Here is an 18,189-nt window from a genome sequence, read left to right on the forward strand (position 1 = left end):
CATTTGAGTTTAAAGTTCAAACTAAAGTTTTCTTTCTACTTAATGTTTTGATTAAAATGTGTATTGGATTGAAATAATTGTTTTTTTCCAAATTCTCTTGGCATAATTGTTCAAATTTCCAGTTTTGGTTTGAATTTAACAATTAAAATCAATAATCATAATTAAGTATTTGTGTTCATATTTTAAGATAATCTAGTGTGACAACTTACCTGCCGATGGGGCAAATTGTCACAAGTGCACATTCTCCATTCAACAGTCTACAACTCCGTAATGAGATAAGATATGAAAATGTAATGAATACATCATATGTGCCCGAGACTTCCGTCTTTCATTTGGTGAAACATTTATTACGTTGTGATGTATGGTGCTCAGTAAAAGTTAGTCAGTGTGAAGAGTGTGACAACTTACCCCGCTCTCCCCTACTTACAAAGTCAAAGTTTTTTAATTATGCTAGAATACTGGAAGACAATCAACTTTTAGTGTTTTCCGCATATTAATTATTCTGAAATAGAGACGGTGACCCTAACTGTACAGAAGCACTAAACAACTGACAATCTAACAGACATCATTGGCCTGAGCCGTCATGCACAGTGAGTCTGATCCTTTGCTGTGAGAGTCTGACAAGCATGTTTCTGGTCAGTTTGGAAGAAATAATATCACAATGTTGATCTTTCTTTCCAACATTCCTTCTCTTTTACAACATAAACTATGATCAAAGGTACTTATGTTCACAGCATGTAATAATACTGACAGTCCAGGGCATTGTGGTCTGTTGAGCTAGGGTTAGGGTTAGCAATTCAGACATATGTAATCAATATTAAACGTCTCTGACGTGGGCCACTGTCCGCAGTGTTGGGAAATCCATACCGGGCTGGAACGAGTCAAGGTAGGTGAGCATACACGAGAAGACACGGCAGATGCATCCTACTAATACTGACAGGACCAGGAGACTCCAGAAACCGAGCATCTTCTTTTCAGTGCCATCCTCTCCTGTCACCCTCTCTGCCCGCAGCTCTTTGAGTATGGGGTAGATAAGGGCGCAGAGAAACCCTTATTACTAATTTGTATTATAATTCAATTTTCATGAAATATTCATATTCAGTATTGGTCCTTTTATATTATAACCACGTATCCACCCAGGCTCACGGTGGGGCAGGGCTCTGTCCTGGGATGCTTGAGTACAAGGTAATGTACACCCTGACGAGGTATCCAGTCTGTCAGAATTGTTTTCAATATTTGGTTAAAAAACATGAGTGACAACAAAAATCCAACTAGGATTCTTGCATATGATGAATGAAGTCTGTCTTTGACTGTATTGTCCAGCTGATCCATCAAACCCCCAGCAGGTGAACCTTATTCATGACATAACACCGCAACAATGTAAAAAATGAAACAGCAACAGTCTAAATGTAAAGTGCATTCTAAAGTCCTCTTCAATAAATCATATGCAAAGAGTCATTTGGGACTGTAAAACGTGAACTACAGAACCCAGAGTCTTCATCATTAAATCTCTGGTTGCTTCATTTTTCTATCCTATATCAGATACTTTAAGGTTAGGTTAGGTAAAGTTGCATTCTCATGGTGAGGCAAAGTGCTTTATGTGTGTGTGTGCGTGTCATGAACGGCTATAAAAGGCCTATAATTAAAGAAAGCGAGGTTTGAGTTCGAGTTGCGGCAGACTGTCACTACTTGTAAATGGAACGCAGCCTCCCTACGGCGGACAGCTAATAACAGGAATCGGACGCGGTCCACCCAAGTCCACAGCAACCACCATAGCAACCGCCTAGCATGACCTTAAAAACATATTCTGTCTTCATAACTATCAAAAACATGAAATGATTTGCAAAGTGTGAAAGTGTTACAGCTGCAGAGAGCTATGGCGGTATCTTTGGAAGCTGTTTACATAGCTAATAATATACGATGTAACCATGGAGACAGTCACGTGAGCTAGCGGTGCATGTTTGCTACAGTGAATAAGGTGATTGCGTGCACACGCTGCAGAGGGTAAAGACATTACTTCAATATTGTTTTATATTGATATATATTTGCCTTCTGTTGACCATCACCTCAGGTTCACCATTACAGTTTCAGCATACAGATGCACACTGTCTAAATATGAACACATTCAAAAACTCATGTCTCAGAAATAAGCACAGCTGTTCATGTTTGTCATTAGAGTTTTATTTGTAAGAAAATTATGAGCTTCATATTGTGCATTAAATAAAAGAACATTTCACAACTCTGAGTCAACAGAAACAGGTAACAGAAATGTCTCTAATGTAGACATGTACAGTGTAGTGTAAGCATTAAAAGATCATGAAGGAAACACTAACATTCATGTGAAACTAATTGTAATAAAAAAAATGAACAGGTGGTTTATAGATGTAAAAGAAAGAATCTGAAAACAACACTTTTTTGGTCTAAGTGATCAAAGTAGAAAACAAAACTGGTGTTCAAGAACAAACCGTAGCTGCACTAATATTACACATCTCCATTGTTGTGGTGAACAGACATGTTGCTTTTAAAACCACATGCAGTGTGTGACCGTGACTATTCACTGAGACCATGAACGCCACTTCGCTGAAGCCTTCGCCTTCTTCTTCTTCTTCTTCTTAATTGGAAGCAGAAGGAGCACGAGCTGCTCTGATCTACTGAAAGGAAAAAGCAGAACATCTGAGTTGAAACCAGTCAGCTGAAATCATTAAGACAGGAACAAATTCAATGCAGTGTCTCAAGTGGCTTAGCCTGTTACAACTGTTGATACAAGCTAAATACGGTTAACACACAGTGTCAGGGAGCTCCAGTGTGGGAACTAGTGGCTTTAGGTTTGTAGTCATTTAACTTTCATCCATTCATTCATTTAATTCAGGAGGAAGAAATGCCAGGTTGGTGCAGGCTGGTTACATGCATTTGGTCCCATGCTGTCTTTAACTAAATGACTTGGTTCACTTTATGGCTGGGCTGTATGTGGGGTTATATCATGTTATTTGGGCAGGAGTACCTGTCCTCTGTTAGACTTAGAAAGTTTCTCCATAAGTAGAGTTTGTAACTCTTATAGCACATCTGTGGCTGACAGCTTTTTGGTGGCTCTTTTTACCCCACACTGGTTGTGAGTGTGTAAATAGCCCCACTAGTTCTTTTGGGTTGCAGTTAACTTGGAAGGAAGAGGTAGTTCTGCCATGACTAGATGATTAACAATTATCTGGGATACATAAATTTCATAATGCATGCATATATCTCTATAAACCTGGCCTGAGGGCTGCCATTTTTTACATTCAGTTATTTCTTTGTTGAATCTAAATAATAAATGTGTCACAGTTAAACTGACACTGGTCAGTGTAAATGGCTCATTGGGAAACAGACAGAGGTGGGACCAAGTCATTGTTTTGCAAGTCTCAAGTAAGTCTCAAGTCTTTATCCTCAAGTCTCAAGTCAAGTCTCAAGTAATGTCAGGCAAGTCAGAGTCGAGTCTCAAGTCACTGGTGTAAAAGTCCGAGTCAAGTCACAAGTCTGAAATTTTGAATTTCAAGTCCTTTCGAGTCATTAAAAAAAACGAAAAAATAATGTTGCAGTTATGCTAAATGTAAATATTAGACCATGTAATTTTTAAATCTGTTTTTCTCAACACATGACAAAATAGTGAACTTAGAAAATATACACAAATTGTGAAATTGCACCTCTTTAGAATGCAGCTCAATTAAACCTAGCTCCAAGAATAATTTTCACCGACAGTTCTGAGATAAGCTGCATGTTATTCTTGGATGCGGTTGTAGGACCGGCTTTAAAATCGCATGACAAAAATATCATATACATTAAAAAAAAACTGCATCACCAACGTAGCCTGGAAAACATTTGCTAGTTAGATGAAGTCAGCTATCTCATCGTAGCATATTTATATGCATATTTATAATCATACGGTTCTTGGAGTGAGTGCATACACTCATGAAGTTTAGTAACTTCAGGTCACTGCAACAAGCCCAGGTACAGTTTACTGACGGATGGGTGCAGGACCTTGAAATGCACCGTGTAGAACGAAAGACCATCGTACGTATCATATAAGTTTACCAGTCTCACAAATCGTCTTCATAAATACACATTCCTTAACCGTTTATTAATAGGACCTTTGAGCTCAACGGTAATTAATTAGCAGTGGAAATAATTTCTGGTAGCATCACAGAAATGTAGCAGTGACAATAATACTGTATGCTGTAATCGTACTGGGCAATTAGTGATACAAAACAACTGTTTTACCCTGTGAATAAAAGTATATGTTTTTGTCAATGTACCATAATAACAGAAGCGAAACGCAATATTGTGTCAGGACAATTCACTATTTATGCACAATAAATAAAGGAGCATAGCGCGACCATTTCTGTTCAGCGCCAGACTTGCTTGTAACCTATATCACCAATTATGTTAAGAAAAATGACGTATTAACTACTAAAAAACACTGACCTTCGTGTAAATGCTTGGAGCAGACTAACCTGTGAGCTGGAGTGTTCTGGGACGTTATATTTGGTCTTTGAATGGCTGTAATCCAGGCCATCCGTCGCCTGTTTGTCACTTCGGAAACATGGCTGAACAATTTCTCTTCAACGACATAATCCGATAACAACCGATCTCTTTACCCGTCGGCTTCCCGTGGCTGTCATGCGACCGGCTATTGCAGTTAATAATACAACAGCTTCTTGACATTTTTGTGTTTCTTTTTATCGCTGTATAACTGATTTCAATTGAAAGCCTGCGTGCGCTAGTACCTCTTGCCACGAGTTCCCAGAATCCTTTGCGGTTCTACCCGTGAATGACGTCACATTTTCAATCTCTATATAATATGCATGTTAAATTTTATATTTGGGGTAAAATATCAAGTCTTTTCAAGTAAACCGGTTCAAGTCCAATTCAAGTCCCAGGTCATTGGTGTAAAAGTCCAAGTCAAGTCACAAGTCTTAGAACATTTTTTCAAGTCAAGTCTAAAGTCATAAAATTAATGACTCGAGTCCAAGTCATGTGACTCAAGTCCACACCTCTGGAAACAGAAACCTTTAAATTAAACCCTATCACCTGATATCGAGTGTCAAACAATATCAAAGCTGTAAAAGCTGTTTACAGTCAGAATTTATAAAACTATGATTGTAAATAAATTCAAACAAGTGAGCTTTTCTCTTTGTGCTGAATATCAACACTGTGGTTTCTTAGACTGTAAGCTTTACTTCAGCACAACCAGTTGCAGAAGCTGCCACTCCAAATGTCTTTTGATAACACGAAAAAAATACCTTTTCAGTCCACGGCCTGAAGTTCTTCTCTGACATCTTCTGCCATCAGCTTTGTCTGCTGGTTTGAAGACAATAAACCACAAAAAAGATGATTTAGTCACTTTGTCTGCATCATGCAGCTCGAATGTGTCGTGTAACGATGTTGAATAGCCGTCGTTATCCCTCTGCTGTGTCAGTAGGATTGTATTGTACAGCATCTCATTGATATGTGAGGAATGCTAATGTAACATGATAACAGACTTACATCATTAAAACATAAAGGACAGGAGATATTTAGATATTTTTATATTTATATTACATTTTATAGCTGACGGATATTACTAAATAGATAGAATTTACTAAATAGCTGGATGAACATGAAAAATATGTCTATAATAACAAATGACCATGAGAGCCAGTAGAATTAATTCAACTAGACACTCGAAAGACGTCCTTAAATGCTCTTTAAGTGGCAGAACAGATAAACAAACAGTTAATTGCTTACTTGAGATGAAATCTGCTCAGCTACTTTGAAAACAGCTTCTAACTGGTTCCTCCTTTAACAGGATGACTGCTCAGGGGTAAGGCCATCATGTAGTCCAGCAATCTTTATGGTTCTGCTTTGATTCACCTAGAATTATTAGGGAAACCTTCCAGCGCCTCCTGTGAAAGACACAGGCATAAACACACAAACATTTATTAACATGTTCCACAGTCTTCCAGTTTGATTTTCTCATCCTGTGGACAACAACGTACAGGGATGCAGGTTTATTGTTAACTTTTGTAAGGTTTATTTAGTGAACATATCCAGCTGCAGCTCCACTGTGATCCTGAACTGGATAAGCACTTAAGAAAATGTGTCAATAAATGGACATACATCAACTTACTATATTTATCCAAACAGACGGGACCAATAATGCTTCACTGAGTTAGAGACTTTAATGTCTCTTCTATGTAAGAATGTCTCGTGCTGACATACTTGCAAACTTGACAACAAAGGTTTTTCAGACTGCATGTAGCTGTCCTCTATGTCAGCTCACACATTTACATTTATGTCACACTTATTTCTGCTTTCCCATTTTATAATTATTACTTACATTTTGATTAGATACCTTGAGTTTGTAAATGATCAGATTACATAATTGGAATACAATGTATCCAATTCAGGGTTGCGGGAGGATGAAGCCTATCCCAGCTGATACAGGACAAAGACAGGCTGCCAGTTTATTGCAGGGCGAAAACAATATGTGTAACAGAAAATCCACTTAAATGTTTGATATTTCTTATAATAATCATAATTATGACTATTATTTAAAGGTTTCTTTATAAATACATTTTGATTTTTTATAACCTCTAAAATATAAACCTGAGCTGTTTCAGATTCTGACCTCTGACCTCACTGCAGCTCCCTCTTGGAAGTACGTCTGCTTCTTGTCTACCCCCAGTGTTGACCGCCTGCCCTTGATATCACGTACTGTACCTGAGGAACAAAAAAGGACAAACACTTGCCTTCATTTAAGAAGTACATTCATACAGAGGTAATCTATGGAAACACACTAGTTGACCCGTCCCATCCTGGCAACAAACTGTTCCAACTTCTGCAATCCGGTAGAAGGTTCCGTATCTTCCGGGCAAGGACAGAGAGACTCAAGAGGAGCTTCTATCCCCAAGCCATCCGTGCCCTAAACACACACACCCGCCCTCTCACATCATCTATAATTGACTGAGACAGGACTCTCTTCCAGACACTCTAAACCAAGGCACAATGTACATTTCAATTCCTTTAATTTTAAATATGTTTATATTGTCTATCCTGTAAAATAGTCAGATGTCTATTCATATTAATGTACAGAATTCACCTGCTTGCTGCTACTACTGCACATTCACCCAGTGTATATACTATATGTATATATATACTATATGTACTAATATATATATATATATATATATATATATATATATATATATATATCGTTCTACCTGTTTTTCAGGTAGTTGTTTACATTATATAATTTATTGTGTTCTGTATACGTCACTACAATGTGATTTGGAAAATGTCTAAATATACCGACAACAGGCACTTCCGCGGCAATCTCTTCAATCGGAGGACCCTTCACGTCAATTCCCGAGGCGAGAGGGGTACCCTGCACGTCCATAAGTGAAGCAGAGGGAGCCTGACCATGCGTCACACGTTTGACGAGTTGGGAGTGAGAACGTGTTGTCTGATCACCACCAGTAGTCTTGCCCAAGGACACAACGACCGCGACTGTCCAAGCCGGGGCTCGAAATGGCAACCTTCTGATTACAAGGTGAACTCCCAACTCTTGAGTCACGATCGCCCTTGCCAAAAGGTAAACAGACCGGTGTTACATAATACACAACCTGAGTAGTACTCAAAGCGCTTTAAACAATTTTCTTTATTCATCCATTCATGGAAGCATTTTTTATGCTTAAGTCTTTTCTATCTAACATTCACACATTCATGGAAAACAACTTTGTGTTAGTAGTTTGCCAGGGTGCTTGGAATGCAGGCTGGCGTGACCAGGGAATTAAAATGTTCTTGTGCATGTTTATCCCTTTGTTGTGTGATAAAGGCACAAACGTCTGATGACATTTTGTGTATGGGTGTGTCTGCTTCTGAATGAATTTGTTTGCTTTGGATTTTGTATTGCTCTTTCTATGGCAGTTGTGCTATAGTCCTGCCCTGCTGCATCAGTGCCAAGGTGTTGGGTGGCTCTTCCACCTGTGAGCAGGTGTACACACGGGTGCTCACACACACAAACTACACCCTTTTTGGCTCCTACCTCAAAGCACACTGTGTTCTGTTGATCTTATGTGCTGCACAATAATGTTTAATATTTAGTATTTACAGTTATATTCCCATAGATCATCGTGATGTTGTTTATTATGTTGCTCTCGTTTTCTTCTACTTGTTTTCTTTTTTTCATTCTTAACAGGTGAAATTAAAAAAGTATCTACTGTTATCTATTGTTAGCTAGTTTATTGTGATGGTGTTGTTTTTATTATGTTGCTCTTTGTTGTTTGTTTGTTTTCTCTTCTGGTTTTTTATCTCCATACAGTTGATCCAGGTGTTTTGTCTTTTTTTTTTCTTCCCCCCTTTCTCACCATCTCTTCTCCTCTCTATTTTTCTTTCTCTCCCTCTCTTTCCTTCATTCTTTCTCCCTGTCCTATCCTCCAGTCATGTCTGTCCCGTCTTTAAAAAACGAAAATAAAATAAATACATAATTATAATAAAGGTCAATCAAATGGACCAATATGGCAAGGCCATGATGATCCACTTGGTAAAGTAAATCCACTTGGGATCTTTCTTGGCCTTCAGACAACAATTCTGATGGCTAAAGATCCAAACGGGACAGTCAAAAAAAAAAAAAGCAAACTAACAAACCTCTTCTACTCATACAGCAACTTTTGGTTTGCAGATGTGATGGATTCAGTAAAGCTGATTCCAAAGCCAAAAGAGCCACTGCTTCTCCCAAAACCAGGTGGTGATGGCTGCGTGCGCTGTGCTGTGGTAGGTACTGGAGGAATCCTGAACGGCTCAAAGAAGGGGGTGGAAATCGATGGCCATGATTACGTTTTTCGGTAAGACAAAAAAAAAAAAAAACCCAAGCAAACCTCTTGGCTTTGTTTGACAGGCACTAGGCCAAGTGTAGAAAAGATAAAGCAGTGTAAAGCATACTGCTTTATCTTTCTCTGTGACTTTCATATAGGGCTGGGTATCGTCACTGATTTCTAGAATCTATTTGATTCTGATTCACAAGGTCCCAAATCGATCCACGATTTGATTCAATTCGATTCACGATTCGATTCAAATTGGGGAAATTTTGCCTCAGACAGTCAGAAAAATTATAATTCAGATCATGCATCAGTACATTTCCATATTTTTATATCTATAAAAAGAGAACTGACACTTGCGAGACTTTATCAAAGGTGTAAGCATCACAGCAGATGCTGTGATGTTACTTGTTAAGTAGCTGAGGATGAAACAAAGAAAAACGTGAAGGTGATTTTCCTGACCTGGGATTTTATAAAAATATTCTGCAGTAGATCAAAAACGAAAGAAAATCATTAATCAACATATAAACATTACCTGATGCTGCTGACCTGAAGCAGAGCAAAGTTACAGAGGTTTTATTAGAGACAGAGCTAAGTATTTTGCAATTTTGCATAATTTAAAGTTTAAATTTGTTCAGTATTGAACAGCAGAAATGAGGCTTTCCTTTTGGAAGTAAGTAAAAGGAAAAAAAACAGCGTCCCACAGCGCTGTAAACAACGGTAGACTTTTGCGTAACAAGCAAGCGAATAATCAGAAAACAGAAACTCTTCTTGAAGTATACTGAGAGCGAGAGAGAGCTGTGCATGAAGTGTGATTTTATCATGGTGGAAGCAAAACGGCAAAAGTCAGAGGGAATTCACGACGATGTTTAAGTGAAGCCTAGTTTGGATCTTCTTTTGCTGCTGGTTTGGTCAATATTGTTTGGTGAGTGATGAAACCTGCAGCTTTTTGTGAGGTTTAACCTGAGATTCTGGTGTTTAAATTTATATTAAAAAGTCGATTCAGGATTTTAATGAATTGATATCACGTTATCCAAGCTAGAATCGATTTTAATCGATAAATCGATCATCAAAACCCACCCCTACTTTCATACCATAATTTACAAAATTAACTTTATTTTGTATTCAGTAACACTTTAAACTCGTGAGAGGTAGAAATTAGACAGCAGGGGACCCAACGGTTGTTTTTTATCATAGACTTCTGTACAACTGCTGTCATTCACGAAGAATGGAGGCTTCCATATTCATTCACTTCCGTACTGGCTTTACTCTTTCGATGTCCAACCTTTATATATAGTCTATGGCTATATAAATCTCGTATCAAAGAAACTCTTGTATTGATTTTAAAAAATCTAAATAAAATGTTTATAAAATTCCACAAAAACAACATTTTTGTTTATTTTCTAACTACAAAAAGTTGGAACAGGTAAAAACAAGGAAAATGAAGTAGGGCTACCCCCCCCCCCCCCCAAAAAAAAAAAACAAAACAAAACAAAACAAAACAAAACAAAAACACCTAGCTGAACATTCAGCTAACTAAAAAGGTCAGTGACATAATTGGGTATAAAAAAGAGCATCTTGAAGAAGATGGACAGCAGTTCAACAACATACAAAACACCAAGTCTACAAATTATGGAAAAATGTTCCTCAACAAAAAAACATAAAAGGTTCCTAGACTTACATCATTGTTTCTATAGAAAAATAATTTAGTCATTATTTGAATTCAATTCGATTAATTTTTTCATATACCAACTATCATCTGAAGGCACTTTTTATTGTAAGGTAAAGATGCTAAAATAATACAGAGAACAAGCCAAGGACCCCTCCTGAAGGGAAAATGTCCTATTTAACAGAATATCCATCTACTGTGACCAGTTAGGGGTGATGGTTTACAGTACAATGTTTACAATTTGCAGTATTTACTGTGAATAATATCATAAAAAGATCCACACAGTCTAGAGAAATCTCTACAAGAGAGAGGGCCACAAATCAATATTGTGCTTGATGTTTGGACCCTCAGGTGGCCAAAATCATTTAACCTCCTAAGACCCGAACCCTTTCATAGCATCCATTTTTAATTTCTCTTTGCTGTTTGGGCTGACTGGGACTAGATAAATGTAAAAACAAAGAATTAGCTGATTTGTATTTTTTTTCCTGATTTTTGTTTTTGACAAAAATGAGATCCACATATGAGGAAATGTGTTTTAAATATCGATTCAATAGTGACAGCATAATGTCCTCGTAAGTGGATATCAGGCCCTTGTAGAGTAAAATGTAGTATTTTGGTCTAGACCAGCCAAAATATGATCTCCACATATGTGGACGCCAGATCCTAGGAGGTTAAAGTAACTAAGGCAGAGTGAAAAACTAGTCAGAAAAATTGAAAGTTGAAACTTGTCAGAGATTTACAGTTAACAAACGGTCAGGTGAATAAAGAAAACTGAGACACTTGATACTGATAACGTGCGGCACGGGTGAATCTCAGACAGAGAGACACCACGAACTGCAGTATTCGTTTATTTTTATAGGTTACATCGTCAATATGCAAATATAATCACATTTCCTGTTACGCAGGTCCTGATGCTGTCTGTGCGTAAGCTGTGTTTGTGTGTGTGTGTCACAAAGTGTGTGTGTTGCAAGTCAATTTCTAAGAATAATATAATGCAAGTCAACTTCTGCGGATGTGTATTTCTGTACTGATCTCTTGCGGTAAATGAACACAGAGACACAGGGTCAGCTTCCTGTTTCTACAGAAAACTGAGTCTGGTGAAATATGTGAACATAAGTATAACATAACATTTGAAGCATAATCAAATAAAACAATAAAAACTCCCTAACAAAACTCTTTTTAAAATTATAGTCTTTCTCTCTCTTCTCTCTATGAGAACACAATGTCTATCTATTTATGGTTTATGGTTATCAGTGCTTAAGGAATTCATTACATGTTTCAGCAAGACATACTATTACATCTATTTCAACAACAGTTCTCCACCTGCTGAACTGGCCTGCCTTCAGTCCACACCCTACAATTACTAAAATAACTTTGTGAGATGTGAAATGATGAATAGGATAGAGATGACACAGAACACCACAGTTCCCAAATAGTTATGGAGGTTTATTAGAATACAGACAGTTGATGCACAGTTGTAAATATGGACAAATCTTTTTAAGAGGTGTTGGTGCCATCAAAGTGTAATATTCTTCTTAAAATGGTACATTTTTTTTCTGTGTTCCATTGTGTATAATATGTGTGTTTATCCGATTTGCAAATAACTGCAGTCTGATACACTTTACACAATGTTCCAGCATGTTTCGAATTAGAGTTGCTTTATGATGATACTTCACATGAAATTGCTCACTGTCCCACAAGCAGTTTATATATGGCAGATATTTGTAGTCAACACCTAGACATTGGTATTGCACTTTTAGCTAGCAACAACTGATAAAATGTATTCTTGTCTTGTCTGGCAGGATGAATGGTGCCATCACTAAGGGTTATGAGGAAGATGTAGGAAACAAAACATCGGTTTACGTTCACACAGCCCACTCCATCACGACATCACTTTACTTGCTCAAGAAGTACGGGTACAAATCTGCCCCTCATGACGAGGTACTTAAACTTCAAAGACAACAGTGTTGTATCGTACTTATTTTCCCTGCACAGAATAAACATAAGGGCTCCCCTTTTCCTTTTGACAGGGTATAAAATATGTGTTGATTCCAGAGGGGATGAGGGATTTCCAGTGGCTAAAGGCTCTTCTGAGAGGAGAAAAGGTCTCTGCTGGCCCATACCGCAATAAACTGTGAGTATAAAATGCAAAAAAAAGAAAGAAAATTAATCAAGAAATGTTTTCACCACTTTCAAAAAGTTGCAATTATCCCATTAAGGAATTAAGACTCCAACTGTATTTGTTTACGTTTTGTTTTGTTTTTTGAATCATGATGTAAATGTTTTGTACTCCCAAACACATATGTTTGTTTATTTTTCAGTAAATAAATAAACACTATAACCTTCTATTTTTCTATTTCTATTTTATGGGACACATAATGATGCCACTGAGGAGAAAGTTATTAAGATTATTTGTACTATCATACATTATCCTTTACAGTATTTATACAACAATTGGACAAAATAAAATATTAATCAATACAAATATATATATTTAATCTATTAATTTATTCAAAGTCTGTTATCTTAGGTCAACACTGTAACATAATATAATATAGAAAAAAAAGAAATAAAAACAACATGAATTTAACAAATTAAATTCAACCAGTTGCCATTTGTTTCACAAATGCAAATTTTGAGTGTACATGGAAGCTTTACCTGCATACATATAAAATGTTTGTGACATGTAATTTAAATGTATCTTTCTAATATAATGTCTTTTACAAATCAAAATATCTTCTGTGGCATATATGTGACTAACAAGTGTGCCATATTTCGTCTTCTAACCTCACCAGACCAAGGACCTACTATTCAGGGCAATACAATGAAAGTCGTTTCTACGTTCTGCACCAGGACTTCCTCCGATATGTGCGGAACAGGTCAGCCTGCAATTAACACCCTGTACATAGTATTTTTGTTAAAAAGGCTATGAATAGTTAGAAGAAAGCTTTCATGGCTACTGGATGGACTCACGCGCAGACAGTTCTTTCTTTGAGAACAAAAGGAGATTATTTATTTACAACAGGGATCACCTCAGTGCTATATATATGTGCAGTGAGTTGGGAGGGGGTCCAGGGAGAGAAGGGGGGGGGGGTATCCACACACATGCTTCCTCTTCCACACAGTCACCGCCACAGCTCCTCCGCACACACGCACTCCTCTTCAGCCACACTCGCTCTGAAACTCCACACACGCTGCCACACCCGTTTGTTGTTTACAGCTCTACCCCAGGAATGCAACCTTGTTAGCTAATTCAACCATACAGTTGGGATTCCTATTAGAAATGAACAATAAGGATGAGAAACAAGCAAAACATCACTGGAATAACTGTTATAAGATTGTAACTCAGACATGAATGTCAGCATGAACAGAAGTCAGCATGATCTGAAGTCCAGTCTTCTTGAAGAACATCAAGTAATTTACACTGAGTAATTTTCTATGCATGTGTTCTTTTACAGTGTGTTTGGGATTTGGAGGTTGCCTATTCTGCTGTCATAGAAGTGTAGCTCATTTTCCCCATGTGTATGCTTAATTGATGCTTCTTCTTCACTCACAGGTTCTTACTGTCACCTAATCTGAATAAAACATCCTGGTCTTTAGTCAGACCAACCAACGGGGCATTCACTGTCTTCTTGGCTCTGCACACCTGTGACATAGTGAGTTAAAACTACTTGAAATTTGTGTGCTTATTGTTGGTATTCACAGCTTTAGAAGCATTGACCTGGCAATTAACTCTAGAATGAGCAAGTCAACTTTCAGGATTTTTCTCACACAGCCCAGATGAATCAGAAATAAGATGAAGAGTCAAAGACACCTTTCATGAAAAAGCACATTTTTGCTCTGCAAGTTAAACAAAAGGTCCGAACCATAGGGATTAATACAGTGCCACCCACCACATACTTCCCTTCATGAAACATAAGCGTTTTCACTGTTCTTGGTGTTTTAAATCCAAGAATAACTGGGATGAATCTGATGGATCCCAACCATCATAGCCTTTGCCTCTCTAACTTTGTCCTCAACCTGCCTTCCTCTTATTTTAATAAAAAGACACACACACACACACACACACACACACACACACACACACACACACACACACACACACACACACACACACACACACACATATAATTATAATATATTTGTCCTACTCTTTTCCCCCCCTTTCTGTCTTCCTCAGGTGGATGCATATGGATTCATGACTGACGACTACGTCAAATATCCTAACTACTATGTTGAGAAAAACATGAGCAAAGTCATTTTCTACCTCAACCATGACTACATTTTGGAGAAGAATACATGGAAAGACCTTCATAACAGGAAAATAATCAGGCTGTATGAAAGAACTGAGTCAAAAGCAAAGAACTAAAAGCAACACTGACATGATCAAGATTTCTGATTACCAGATTTAAAAAACAACTATGTGTACTTTCCAAAGACTGAGACAATATGTGATGCTCAGTTTTACTCATTATGGTAGCTGGTTTTATTTTTCTGCAACTCCTTTTGTGGTTTTATCAAAAGCAAAAGACGATCGAGCAGTAATATCTCATTAATGATGCAAACTAAACCATCCAAAGCAAAGACGCTATGATTATTATCACTCATGTTATTTTATTAATGTGCATCTCTGTGGGTAAATTTCCATAGATTAAAATCAAGCATCGACAACAGCTGGGATTGAGTCAAGAGCATTAATGCAGATGAACTCTTTGCCTCTTTTTTTTTTTTTTTACTATTGGTTTAATTTGGTCACATTGAAGGGTTTTCAGCATAAATGGCCTGTTTTAAGTTATGCCAACATTGTAGTTTAGAAATTAAGTAGGAAACTCTAAAATCTTGTAATCTCTAAAATTTTTTGGACATTCAGATGTGGAGTTGGGGTGTGTTTTGGATCTTTGTCCAAATTCTGCATAACCAAAGTGTGCTTGAGCTCCAGAGCATTCATAGCTATATCACTTATTGGCTCTGACAATCACGTTACCACAACTATGTTTGCCTGTTAATTTTATTGAAGTGCTGTGTTAGTAGCTTGTCAGATGTGATGGGACGCAAACCTTCCAAATATTTCTGATTTTCTCTCATCAGTCCAAAAAATATTTTCAAAACAACTCTTGGGGCTCATCAACATGTTTTTGGCAAATATGTGATGAGGCTTTTTTTTTTGGTCAGCAGTAGTTTTCTTGATTCAGTAGGCAGTAATCGGGCCTTGGTCTGGTTAGTAAATTTGTGGTTAATCAAAGTTAATTCATGATTTAAAAAGCTGGGGCAATTCCTTTTTTACTTGGGACCAGGTAGGTTTGGATATTTTTTCCCCTTTAATAAAATATTTGTATTTAACTTTTGTTAATTTATTCTATTAGCATCTTTGTATAATAATAAAATGTGTTCAATGATCTGAAGTAAGGCTGACAAATATGCAAAAAACAAAATCAGCAAGAGGGCAAATACCTTTTCATAGCACCGCATGCATAGCTGGACTGGCCATCGGGCATACCGGGCATTTGCCTGGTGGGCCGATGGTGATTTTTTTGTTTTTATGGGCCGATGTTTTTTTTGTTTTGTTTTTTCCGTAACGGTATAAACACTGAAAGGTGGTGGATTGGCCAGATGCTGGGAGATGTGTAAAAATAACTCAGTTGTTTGGTGGTGGCTATTGCGGAGCTTCCACAGATTCAGTAACATTAGCAAGTGGTGGAGGCCAGCAGATGCAACACGCTGGCAGGTGGATGACGGAAAGGCAGGAGGAGCAGAGACCCGCAGAGGCGGTGAACTGAACTTCAGGTAAGAAGTTATGACCTGCAGTCTATCTGGGTCAGATATAAACCAAGTTTAGGTGGAGTTTATTTTCGTTATGCTGACTTTTTACAGTCAGTTGCAATAACTCGTACTGCGTACTAGCTAGCATGACGGCGTTTATATACTGCTGGGCGGGTGCTTTGATATTATTGATGTTGAACTTGTTTTATCTTATTTTATTTGTAAGGTTAGTTATTAGAGTTTCCAACCCTCCTGTTAAAAAACGGAATCGTCTGGTATTCAGAGAAAATATCACGCGTTTCGTATTGAGCTGAAAAGGAGCAGTTTGTCTTGAACTTCAGCTACAATGAAAAAGACACAAAGCTGGAGTTTTTCTGTGTCTTTGCTGCACAGCTGCCTCTTCTTCTCTCATTCTCTCCCCTCTCTCTCCTGTTGCTACTTCAATCATGAAACTGATCAATGATCAGCTGATTGGGTTTTCTCTCTTGTTTGTTTATCGCTCACTCTGTGCCAGAAAGGGGAAACCAGCGGATGTCGCGCTAAACAACAGCAGCACGTTTAAGCTTGATCAGCTGTTGGTAGAATTTATTTAATATAAATTTCTAGTATCAGCTGATGTTTGCTGGAGCCACAGCTGCAAAAGCAGCTGGTCATGATGTCGGTTTGGTTATCTGGTGAGAGGGAAACATGAAGATGAAACCAGGAGATGTCCTTACTGAATCATCAGAGCTGAACAGGTGATGGAGAAACAGGTTTACCTTTTAGGTGACATAAATGAGTTGAAGGGAAGTTATGAACTGTTTCTGACAAATAACACCAGGATCCTTTTCTAAGTAGCTGACAGCTGGTAACTGTGCAGGGGCGGATCTAGCAAAGTTTTGCCAGGGGCCCAGGTAGGGCATTAACAGGGAGAGGGGGCACAAAGAAATATTTTCTTATTCTCATTTAAAATGTCTCGCTTTTAACAAATAATTATCTGAATCTTACAACAAACGTTTTCATCTGATGTAAAATATATAGAAATCCATTATTGTACATAGTAATTTATTTTATGGTCCCATCATAATTTCTTCAGAAGTAGTGTACTGTATTGTATAAGATGCCAGTATTTTCCCACATTTTCTAGATACTGTACCAGTACTGTGTGTAAAATGCCATCAAAAAGTCAATTAAGTTTTATTCTTTCTCACCTGTCTTTCTGTCTCCTTTCACTTTTTAAAGGTTGCCATGTTAGAAAAAATATTTTGCCCTGCCATGCTGTTTGTTGATGTGGCAAATGAATGGTTTATGAAAATATATCTAAATCTGTCATCAGTATTCAGTAATGATCATGTCTCACCTCTAGTCTTCTCTGTCTTAATTTCAGGTTTTCACCATGTGTTGTAGATAGTTCAGGAGGTTAACTCGACCAAGCAGTCTACTTTCGGGTACTGTTTAGAATACCAGAATAGGGAGGATGGTGTAGGTTTAAGTTTATTAGACTGATACATATATATCAACAAGACAGTGTACATCACTGTGACAACAGCGTTTGTTTTCATTCAAAGGCTTTATGGTTTTTCCTATAATACCTGGTGGGCCAGTCTCTAGTCAAAATGCCCGGGCCGATTTTTTGTCCCAGTCCAGCCCTGACTGCATGTATTGCAAAATTGAAACATGGAACTGCACTGACAGTGAAATTAATCTGTTTTAAACTGAAGTGTCAGTATAAATGCTTTCCAGACAAAATGTAAACTTCTAACATTAGCAGAAAATGTAAATGGTGTGAGGTAATCAAATGTATTTTCTTGCATTTGAATACTTCATATTGTTTGGTTACTATTGGTTGCAGATTTTCAGTTTTCATTTATGCTTTTTCAGCTTATATATCAAATATTGACAAAAGAGTAATATGTAATCCAGGTATATCTGTATAATTATTTACGTCTGATG

General features: G+C 37.5%; 1 protein-coding gene across 1 annotated transcript; it reads left to right on the top strand.

Moving 5' to 3' along the window:
- Window positions 1-7,873: 7,873 nt before the first annotated feature.
- Window positions 7,874-14,866, top strand: LOC308391152 (alpha-N-acetylgalactosaminide alpha-2,6-sialyltransferase 1-like; the record flags this gene model as incomplete). Its single annotated transcript, XM_080873619.1, has 7 exons — window positions 7,874-7,877; window positions 8,693-8,855; window positions 12,300-12,438; window positions 12,528-12,631; window positions 13,293-13,376; window positions 14,054-14,153; window positions 14,678-14,866. The coding sequence occupies 7 exons, from the start codon at window positions 7,874-7,876 to the stop codon at window positions 14,864-14,866; spliced, it is 783 nt and encodes a 260-aa protein (XP_080729745.1).
- Window positions 14,867-18,189: the final 3,323 nt, after the last annotated feature.

Source organism: Rhamphochromis sp. 'chilingali', assembly GCF_963969265.1.
Source record: "Rhamphochromis sp. 'chilingali' genome assembly, chromosome: 22".
NCBI classification, from domain to species: Eukaryota; Metazoa; Chordata; class Actinopteri; order Cichliformes; family Cichlidae; genus Rhamphochromis; species Rhamphochromis sp. 'chilingali'.